The sequence below is a fragment of the Oenanthe melanoleuca genome, chromosome 5 (assembly GCF_029582105.1).
Source record: "Oenanthe melanoleuca isolate GR-GAL-2019-014 chromosome 5, OMel1.0, whole genome shotgun sequence".
NCBI lineage: Eukaryota > Metazoa > Chordata > Aves > Passeriformes > Muscicapidae > Oenanthe > Oenanthe melanoleuca.
Genome location: NC_079339.1, coordinates 8,865,490 through 8,874,731, shown reverse-complemented (window position 1 = coordinate 8,874,731; position 9,242 = coordinate 8,865,490). Strand labels below are relative to the sequence as shown.

Genomic DNA, 9,242 nt, shown 5'->3' with positions numbered 1-9,242 from the left:
GCCTTTCCCAGAGAGACACAGCAGGCACAGGGGGGCTTCTCCACACCTTTATTGTCCTCGGTGGTGGCAGGAGTGCCAGGAAAGGGACAAGCCCTGCCAGCCACCGAGCTGGGAACACCTGAGATTCCCATCCCAGCTCAGGGCAGCTGGGACAGCCCCACCTTGTTGTTGGCCCTGTCGAAGATGACGTAATATTCCCGGATAAAGACATCCCCCAGGATCCAGAGCTCACCCTCCTCCGTGGGCACATCCATGCCTTGCAATCCCAGACTGCAGAACCCATTACTCTGCTCCAAGGACATGGAATGGGGTGGTCACCAGCTGTTGGATCCCTCCCTGTATCCCCACAAACCCATTTCTAGTGATGCTCACCCTTAACACGTAGGCTCTGGGCGGCACTGGGAATTCTTTGCCGTGGATGTGGAAGATGAGGTTGGGAAGGTTGCTGGCAGCCTCACAGCTGATCTGGGGAGGACATGGCAAGTTAGCAGCCATTCCAGCTGGGATCAAATGTCCTAGGGAGCATCCTGAGGCCTCACCTCGCCACTGGAGCTGGCACCAAGGAGCGCCATGAGGGTTCGGTAGGCCCGGATAGGAACAGCTAACAGAGTGGTTCCTGTATCCACGATGGCCTGGCATCCCGAGGAACAGGCCACTGGAGCCCCGTTGGCAGAGACACTGGAAAGAGGGATGCAGGGTGAGCCTGGACTCCCCTAAAACACCAGCTGGAGGGCAGGGAATACTGGGAATACCTCTCCATGGCGATCTGCCAGTAGGTTTCGGCAGAGAGGGGGATCCAGGAGATGCCTTTGGTGGTGTAGTAGGGATCGATGGCACCAAAGAGGACGAAGCTCCCAGCTTGGCTGTCCCTGGAAAGGGGGATCCATCCGGGGTGGTTCCCAGCCCGCAAATGCCCCCATTCCCATTGAAAAATAGGGCCAGTGTAAGGGGAAAAAGGAGAAATCCTCAGCAGCTTTGGCTGGGATTTACCTGCTCAGGTAGACAGAGAAAAGATTCCTATCCACAAGGTTTTCCATCATCATGTTGTCGAAGACAGGCGTGGCTCCGGAGGAGGCAATGCTTGGGAATGCCAATCCCAGGATGCCGTCAAAGGGGGTGTAGTAGAAGAAATCTCCTGGCTCCGTCTCAGCCAGCCCAAAAATCTGGTTGCGGACGTTGATGCCGGCAACCTGGGAGAAAGGAGACAGGTGTGGGTTGAGCACAATCCCATGGGATCCCATGGGATGAGGGGGCTGGAGCACCTGGCCGTACATTGACAGTGTCATATCCCAGGATTCCAGTCATGCTTCCCGTGCCGTAGGCGATGAACAGGGTGTCATTGGTGCTGAGAAACGTGGAGGATTCCGAGGGATTGAAGCGGTTGTGATTCCCTGTGGAGGTGGGAAGGACGGGGATTGCCTGGGATTTGTCCTTTGGGAAAGACTGGGCAGAGCCATGCAGGACTCCCAAAGGACACATTCCAGCCTCATTCCAGACACCTACTGCAGGCTGGGCTGGAGCAGAAGACTGAGGGAACCCAGAGGTTGGAGGAGCCGGTGTCAAAGACCACGGTGAATTCCTGAGCTGGGGTCCCAATGGAGATGGTGCCAAAGTACTCATCCTGTTGGAATGGGATTGGGAAGAGGTTAATCGGATGGGGAAAGGAGAATGGATAAGGGGCTAATGGGATGAGTTAAAGGGATGAGGAAGGGACTAGTGGGATGAATCTCAAGCCAGTGGGATGGGGAAAGGGCCAGTGTCCCCCTGTGCTCCCTGATCCCAGTTCCCAATCCCAGCCCCTCACATCCATGTAGTTCTCCAGGGGCTCCACAGCGATGCCCGGGAAATACTTGGCAGCCAGGTTGTAGGGATGCTGCTTCAGGTAACTCTCCAGCAACCCCTGCTCCTGTAGCCTCTGCCGCAGCGACTTCATCTTCCTCAGTGGCACCCTGTGGACAGGGACCAGGATGCGTCACTGGGATGCGCCACCGGGGTCACCGGTGATCCCACATCCCTGTTTTGGGGACCCCTTGGGGCTCACCTGGTCTGGAAGCCCTGGGCCAGGCTCACCAGGGTGAGGAGCAGGAGCAGCTTCATGGTGGGAACTCACAGAAAATGTGCCTCCGATCCCGGCCCCACTCCTTATATCCCAGCTCCGGTGTTTGGCCGGAGGCCCCGATAAGAAAGGCAAACTGCTCCTGGGATGGTTATCAAAACGTCCTTAAGGAAGGCGGGGGGGAATGTCAAGCTGGGGGATCCCCAAATTCCTGTGGGATTCAGGCCATGGGTATGTTGGGATGGGCGGGAAACACTCCAGGTTATTCTGTGGGAGCTGGTGGGAATACAGGGTTGTTTGTCCCCTAAACCCTCTAATTCCTCACCAGAGGGTTTGAGCCAGATGCTTCCAGGAATGGGGCAGCCACAGCTTCCCCGGGAATTCCATTCCCAGAAATGCCTCACCACCCTCGCAAGGAAGAATTTCTTCCCAATATCCTATCTAACCTGTTCTCTGCTAGTAGGAAGCCATTCCCCCTTGTTCTGCCACTCCAGGTCCTTTTCCAAAGTCCCTCTCCAGCTCTCCTGGAGCTCCTTAAAGCACTGGAAGAGGCTCCAAGGTCTCTCCAGATCCTTCTCCTCCTCATGCCAGGGCTCCATAAAGGATTTTCAGGCTGCCAGGTCCAGATTTTCCATTCTGGGAATCAGCCAGGTCTTTCTCTTTTCCAGCCCTCTACAACACATCCCATCCTCCTTGTTTTTCCCCTCAAGTATAAGCCAGTGCTCCATCCCTTTTCTCCCAATATCCCCCATCCAGGTTCTTCATTTCACCCCTCCAGTGCAACCTAGCACCGTATCCTCATATTCTTTTATCATTCCAAGCTGGGATGGGGCTGATTCCAAGGGAGGAATGCCAGCTCCAGCCTTAGGGAGCCTTTGATCTCCTCCAGGACAAGGTGACCGTTCCAGAAGCCATGGATCCAGCACGTGGTGCTGTGACCAAAGCCAAGGTGCCCAATCCCACTCTGGTGACCTTCATCCAGAGGCATCCAGAGCTTGGCTTTCCCCCAGCTTGTCCCAGTTTTCCCCCAGTTCAGGGACTTTGGATGTGGGAATGGACTGACAGCACAAGGGGAATGTCTTCAAACTGGAAAACAGGATATTGGGAAGAAACTCTTGCCTGTGAGGCTGGTGAGGCCATGGAATGGATTTTCCAGAGAAGCTGTGGCTGCCTCATCCCTGGAAGTGTCCCAAGCCAGGCTGGAGAAACCAACCTGGAATGTGTCCCTGTAGATTTTGGAGTTACCAAGTTTTCCTCCTTTTTTGACCAAAATAGTAGAGAAAACAAAAATATGAATTTGTCCCAGAGCTATTTATCCATTTAATTCCCAGAACTGCCATCCCCAGGGATCAGGATTCCTGTTTTCTCAATGAAAAAAAAAAAAAGAAAAACAAAAAAAAAAAAAAAAAAAAAAAAAAAAAAACCAAAAAAACCAACAACATTTGCCCAATTATGGGAAGTTTTAGGAGAATCTTATTCTGCTGCTGGTAAATCCCATCAAAGTAGAACAATGGATCCAACAGGGATGGATTTTTGGATGGATGATATCCACAGAAGGAAGAAGCTCTGGAATTCAGGACTGGGAAAAAAATGGGAATTGCTATTTAGCACTAATTAAATCCAGAATAAAATCTGGGAGGATGGAAAAATAACCCCTTTTAGGGCATGAAACAGCTTCTTGGTAGAGGAATTCTTGATTGTCCTGACCTCGGTTGGGGAAATGGAGGGCAGGAGATGCTGGATCCTGGAATAATCCATCCCAGTGCTGGGAGCACATTGGATGGGAGCAGGAGGCCTCCCTGCCACAGCTTTCCTTGGCACCAGAGGGCACCACAGCATGGGGAGATCCCAAAAACCCCCAGCTGGAAAGATGGATCTGGAAGCTTTTCCTCCTGGTTGATGCGGCCGGGGCTGGGTGAGGATTTCCAGGCAATAAAACCCTCCCAAAACTTAAGCTGTAACTGGGAAAATTCAGATTTTTCATGTCATTTTGATGTGGAAACTCCCCTTAGGATAAATTTAACTTCCATGAGAATCCTCCTCTGGATCAAACAGGAATTCTCAGGCTTTTGGGACATCAAAACCTGTTCTGACAAAACTTCCTTAATTTTATCTCTGCAGCCTCCTCCCCTTAAAATCCCCTTATGGAGACAGAGCTTTTCTTGGAAATGGATTAATGAAGTCAACTTTTCCAGGCCCTGTTCCCAGTTTTTCTTGTCCCTTCCCTAAAGGCTTTTATCACCAGGGTGCTTTATCAGAGCTGTCAGATGAAAGGAGGGAAATCTGACGGTCCCAAGGTGTCAGATTTCCGGGATTGGATTAAAAATATTTAATTAACTTATCAAGGAAGCCCAGGGATCTTGGCTGATCCTTGTGGGAATGGAATTCTGCAGAATGGGACCTCAGGGTGCTCAGGTCAACTTTTCCTACCTGCTGTGGGTGATTTTGGCTGGGATTAAGATGCCATCCAAGGGAAAAAAACATGTGGAACCATCTTTTGTGGAAATTAAGGATATTAATAAGTAGCTAATGGGAATATCCTTCCAAACCCACCTGTTTATCCTAAATTTATTTCTGTATAGCACTTTTTTCTGTGCAAACCCAAACACAATTTTTCCTCTCCTCAAACCTTGTGTTTTAACATAAAATGTTAATTATACATTTTCCAGCTTTTCTAGGTCTATGGAAACTGCTCCAAAAGAAGCCTGGAAAATGTTTTTTTTTTCCCTTCGGAAAGTCAAGTCTCTTTTCTTTCCCATGGCACTGGGGGTTTGACCCGGTTATCAGCCACGCTGGGAACAAACTGTCCTTGATTTATCCGGAATTATTTGGGATCATATGACTCCCATTTGTTACACAACAGCTCTCAGGTGACGGGATCAGAGGTGCCTTTCCCAGATGCCAGCACTTCTGGAACAGCTGGGTGACCTTGCCCAGACTTCCAAACTCTCCTGAACGAGCAGAAATCATGGACCTCTTCCCCTGCCTCATCCTTGCTCCGGTTTTGGGAATGTGGCGTTACAGGTGGAAAAGTGGATTATTTTCCCAGCATACTTTGGAAAAGTTGTGTTTCTGAAGTGGGTGATGGGACCGGAGCTTTCTCAGGAATATTCTTGTGTCACGCGAGGAGGAGCTAACCAGTTATTCCAGAGGAGTTTGCTTTGATCTCTTGGATCCAGATGGAAGAACCTGACAATTTATGAACTTTTGGGATATTGCCGAGGTCTGTATGTGCTTCCTAAACCACTTCCAACCTGGCCTTGGACACTTCCAGGTATGGAGCAACCGCAGCTTCTCGGGACACCTTCCTTTGCCACCCTCACAGGGAAGGATACATTCCCACTTTCCAACTTAAACCCGCCCTGTGGCCACGCGGAGCCTTCCCAACTTTCCCTATCGCTCCACGCTCTTCTCCAAAACCCCTCTGCAGCTCTCCCGGAGCCCCTTGCACCCCGGAAACACGAAGGATATAATTCCTAGAGCAGCTACAGCTCGGGGAGAGCCCCGCGGGTAGCCAAAGAGCGATTGTTGATTTAAAAACTCCATTAAATTGATGCGTGCTCCCGCCCCCCCCAACATGGCGGCGCCGGGAGGAACCACCCCCCTCACGCCGAGGGGGGGAGGTGCGCGCGCCTCCAGCCCCCCACCCCGCGATGGCCCCGCCCATTTCCGGTTTATGCCGGAAGCCGGAAGCTGCGGCGAGCGGAGGGTCTCGGTGGCTGCTTGGTGAGTCCGGGGGAGGGCCGGGAACGGGAATAACGGGAATAACAGAAATAACGGGAATAAAGGCAGGATAATGGGGTAATGGCGGTGCTTCCGCTATGGTACTCGCTGCAGCCCCTCAGGTGGGCAGCCCTTTGTGTTCACCTTCCTGAGCGCCTGTGGATGCTTCTTTCCCACTCCCACCATTCCCGCTTTTCCCTCTTAAACTCCGTGAAACTTAGCTAATAACCCCCTAAAAAACCCACATCAGGTGATTTCTGCCCCACACCTGCAGCGCGGAACTTAATTCCCAGTTTTTCCCTAGGACAGGTTTATCTGGATCGTGGATTGGGCAACCCTGAGCATAAGCGTGGCTGTTGCGGCATTCCCGGCGTGATATCCTTGGGATGTTCCACCTGAATGGGAGGTAGAATAGCTGGGAGCGCGTAGGACAGCACAGGTGTGTTGTGTTTCCTCGGTTTTTAGGGCATTCCCATATTATTCCATCCCACCTCTTGGAATTTACACCAGACACGGGATACTTGCTAAACGTATCAGACAGCTGGGAATACTTGGGATGAATTATGGATATGGTGAAAGAAGTCCGTAATTTCCCTGATCTTTTTGCTATTTCACTGCATTCCGTGGCAGGAAGGTGGCATTAGATGATCCCTGAGGTCCTTCCCAGCCTTGTGAGCATGGTGGGATATGGCCAGATCCCGGTTTCCTTGGTAAAATGGGATGGGATGGAGTCTGGAACGAGCTGGATTCTGGAGGGGGATGGAAACATCCAACTGGAATTTACAAGTCAAGGCTGTGGGTGGATTATTTACTTGACAAAACACTCTGGGACACACAGAATTCCATCCAAATAGGCTTGGGAAAGGGGGGGAAAACTCTCTTCCCAAGCAGGAGTTAGTGGGAATGTTGTTTCTCCCTCTCAGTTAATGGAACTCTGCAGAGCTGCCTGAGGACATTAACAAGCCTGGGTTTCAGTTGGAAACCTATTCCCAGTTGGATTTGGGGATTGGTTTGCCTCTTTTTTTGTGTCCCAGGAATCTGGGAGGATGGATACGCTGAAGAACCGGACAGTGGAGGAGCTCCGTGAGCTGCAGGAGGATTCCCAGGAGATTGAGCGCTTGGCTTTGGAATCCCAGGAGGTTTGTGGCAGGAGGTGGCTGCAGGGTGTCCTTGTCCCCTTCCCATGCTCACCATCCTGAATTCCACAGGTTCAGGAGCTCCAGCTGGAAAGGGAGATGGCCCTGGCTGCCAACCGGAGCTTGGCCGAGCAGAACCTGAAATTCCAGGTGCCACTGGAGACGGGGCGCAGTGACCTCTCCAAGAAATACCAGGAGCTGCAGGAGCTGGCTGGGAGGTGCAGGGAGCAGAAGGAAAAGCTGGGTGAGCACTGGCATCTTTCCCCAGGAAGGGTTCTGCTTCCTGGAAGACTGCTTTTTTTTCTGGCTGCTTTTTTCCAGAGATCGATGATGTTATTCCTCTTGGATTTTCCACCTTTCATCAGCAATTCCCAAGCCTGTTCCTGTGGTCTTTTTGCTGGTTTTTCCCTGGTTTCTGTTCTGTGATAGTGATTTTTTCTTGCTTTCTTTTCCCCCTTGGTTTTCCCAGAGAAATTCTCAGCAGCGCTGCAACCTCAGACTTTGCTGGATCTTCTCCAGGTGGAAAGCCAGAAGATTGAAGAGGAATCTGAGGTGAGTTTGGGATTTATATCCATTGGGAATTCCAGTGATTAATCCTCAAAGACTTGCAAATAAACCAAGTCCTTAAAATCATGGATTATCATTGGAGTCTGCTGGGTTTTCTCCAAAGAACTGGATCCATCCTTGTTAGTGTGTGGATGCTTCTCCTTGGGATGTGGCTGGGAGAGACCTAAATCAGGGTTAGGGGTGAGGAGCAGAGGGATGCAGGGATAAGCCCAAGGCTGTTCCTCTCTTCCAGAAAATGGCTGAGAAATTCCTGGAGGGCGAGGTGCCCCTGGAGACATTCCTGGAGCAGTTTTCCGGGATGAGGAAGTTGTCCCACCTGCGCCGGGTCCGAGTGGAAAAGCTGCAGGAGATCGTGAGGAAGTCGGAGGGATCCCAGGAGCGCACCAGGGACTCTCAGCCTCCTGTTCCTCCTCACGTTCCCACAGATCCACCAAAGCCCTTCCCACCGGGATCTCAGGCCTTCCCTCTGCCCTACAGCCCAGCCCCGACCCTTCCGCCCGGCCCCACAGCCCACGGAGCGCTGCCTCCTGCCCCTTTCCCGGGATCTCCAGCCGCTGTGGGACATGTGGCTTCCTCCCAGCCCAGCTCCCAGCCCGCCTTTCCCTACCCGCTTCCTCCAGCTCCCGGGTATCCAGCGGCTTCCGCAGTTGACTCAGCGCCAGGGTATCCCAAATCCACCTCGGCAGGCTTTTCCTGGTCTCCATCCCGGGGCCCACCACAGCCCTTGCCCTATCCTGCTCCCCATCCCTCTCCTCCCCCTGCCAGACCAGGATACTCTCCCTACATCCCACCTGGAGCAGGGAGACCGCAGTGTCCATACCCCACTCAGCCCCCTCTCCCAAATTTCCCGATCCCAACGCAGGCTCCCTATCCCGGGCCTCCACCACCCTTTGGATACCCCCCGCCTCCAAACCCTCAGCGTCCTACCTGGCCTGGATACTAATCCAGGACTTCTGAGGAACATCCTGTGCTGATTCCTCCTTTTTCTGGGGACTGAGGAAGGGGAGGGATCCCAGAGTGTTGCTCCTGGGTCCGTCGGTGCGAAGGAATTAGACGGGATAAGAATCGGGCTCCGGAGGTCGGAGCAAGAGGTAGAGCCAGACCGGCAGAAATCCAGAGAGGAGAAACCTCCAGGGAAACCTTGGAGCACCTTCCAGTGCCTAGCGTGGTTCCAAAAGAACTGGACAAGGACTTGGAGTGATGGGATAATGGGGAACGGCTTCAGACTGTTAAAGGGTGGTTTAGATGAGATTTGGGAAGAAATCCTTCCCTGTGATGGCGATGACATCCTGGAGTGATGGATTTCCCAGGGAAGTCATGGCTGCTCCATCCCTGGAAATGTCTGAGGCCAGGCTGGAGAGGGCTTGGAGCAACCTGGGTTAGTGGAAAGGGATTGGAAGTGGCTGATCCCTAAGATCCCTTTCCACCCAAACCATTCCAGGGCTGTCAGTGGCAGTTGGTGATTCCCACCTGGGCCTGGGCAGCCTCCAGTATTCCCGACCTCCTGTGTGGTTTTTCAGGCTCCTCACATCCCCCTTCTCAGGAAACACTTGGAAATGGAGGGAATGACAAATGATGGGAACGGGATTTGCTTTGCTCAGCACTTTATCCTTCAAATCCTGCCTGTATCCCTTTAAGTTATTTATAAGGAACGATTACTAATGGACTAGGAAGAGGGATTGATGGAAGCAATTCCATCCCTGGGATTAATTAGAGTAATAAAACTGGATGAATTAATTGCACTCTGGAGTCGTGACCAT

General features: G+C 52.2%; 2 protein-coding genes across 9 annotated transcripts; one reads left to right on the top strand and one right to left on the bottom strand.

The window, feature by feature from the left end:
• Nucleotides 1–34: 34 nt before the first annotated feature.
• Nucleotides 35–5,668, bottom strand: LOC130253995 (pepsin A-like). 3 transcript variants are annotated; one of them, XM_056493117.1, is made up of 11 exons: nucleotides 5,519–5,668; nucleotides 4,487–4,550; nucleotides 2,042–2,220; nucleotides 1,805–1,949; nucleotides 1,504–1,621; nucleotides 1,273–1,391; nucleotides 991–1,190; nucleotides 753–869; nucleotides 540–678; nucleotides 373–465; nucleotides 35–287 (listed from the first exon to the last, which is right to left on the bottom strand). In XM_056493117.1, exons 3-11 carry the CDS (start codon nucleotides 2,095–2,097, stop codon nucleotides 138–140), a joined length of 1,137 nt encoding a protein of 378 aa, XP_056349092.1. In that variant the 5' UTR covers nucleotides 2,098–2,220; nucleotides 4,487–4,550; nucleotides 5,519–5,668; the 3' UTR covers nucleotides 35–137. The 3 variants fall into 3 exon arrangements, with proteins under 3 accessions (XP_056349092.1, XP_056349091.1, XP_056349093.1); XM_056493116.1 differs by having other exon boundaries at nucleotides 2,042–2,198; XM_056493118.1 differs by having other exon boundaries at nucleotides 2,042–2,267; nucleotides 5,519–5,664.
• VPS37C (VPS37C subunit of ESCRT-I) lies at nucleotides 4,913–9,224 on the top strand. Of its 6 annotated transcripts, none has more exons than XM_056493126.1 (6): nucleotides 4,913–5,330; nucleotides 6,089–6,218; nucleotides 6,814–6,918; nucleotides 6,988–7,159; nucleotides 7,385–7,467; nucleotides 7,715–9,224. In XM_056493126.1, exons 3-6 carry the CDS (start codon nucleotides 6,826–6,828, stop codon nucleotides 8,423–8,425), a joined length of 1,059 nt encoding a protein of 352 aa, XP_056349101.1. In that variant the 5' UTR covers nucleotides 4,913–5,330; nucleotides 6,089–6,218; nucleotides 6,814–6,825; the 3' UTR covers nucleotides 8,426–9,224. The 6 variants fall into 6 exon arrangements, with proteins under 6 accessions (XP_056349101.1, XP_056349104.1, XP_056349106.1 ...); XM_056493129.1 differs by having other exon boundaries at nucleotides 4,916–5,330; nucleotides 6,084–6,218; XM_056493131.1 differs by having other exon boundaries at nucleotides 4,935–5,330; nucleotides 6,089–6,185.
• The last annotated feature ends 18 nt before the right edge of the window (nucleotides 9,225–9,242 follow it).

Bases quoted from the DNA above. Each gene is read 5' to 3' on its own strand.
- VPS37C (XM_056493126.1), top strand. From the start codon at position 6,826: ATGGATACGCTGAAGAACCGGACAGTGGAGGAGCTCCGTGAGCTGCAG. The intron at 6,919-6,987 runs GTTTGTGGCAGG...TGAATTCCACAG, and splicing joins TGGCTTTGGAATCCCAGGAG to GTTCAGGAGCTCCAGCTGGA. The intron at 7,468-7,714 runs GTGAGTTTGGGA...CCTCTCTTCCAG, and splicing joins AGATTGAAGAGGAATCTGAG to AAAATGGCTGAGAAATTCCT.
- LOC130253995 (XM_056493117.1), bottom strand. From the start codon at position 2,097: ATGAAGCTGCTCCTGCTCCTCACCCTGGTGAGCCTGGCCCAGGGCTTC. The intron at 1,392-1,503 runs GTAGGTGTCTGG...CCACCTCCACAG, and splicing joins CTGCTCCAGCCCAGCCTGCA to GGAATCACAACCGCTTCAAT. The intron at 288-372 runs GTGAGCATCACT...TCCTTGGAGCAG, and splicing joins CCAGAGCCTACGTGTTAAGG to AGTAATGGGTTCTGCAGTCT.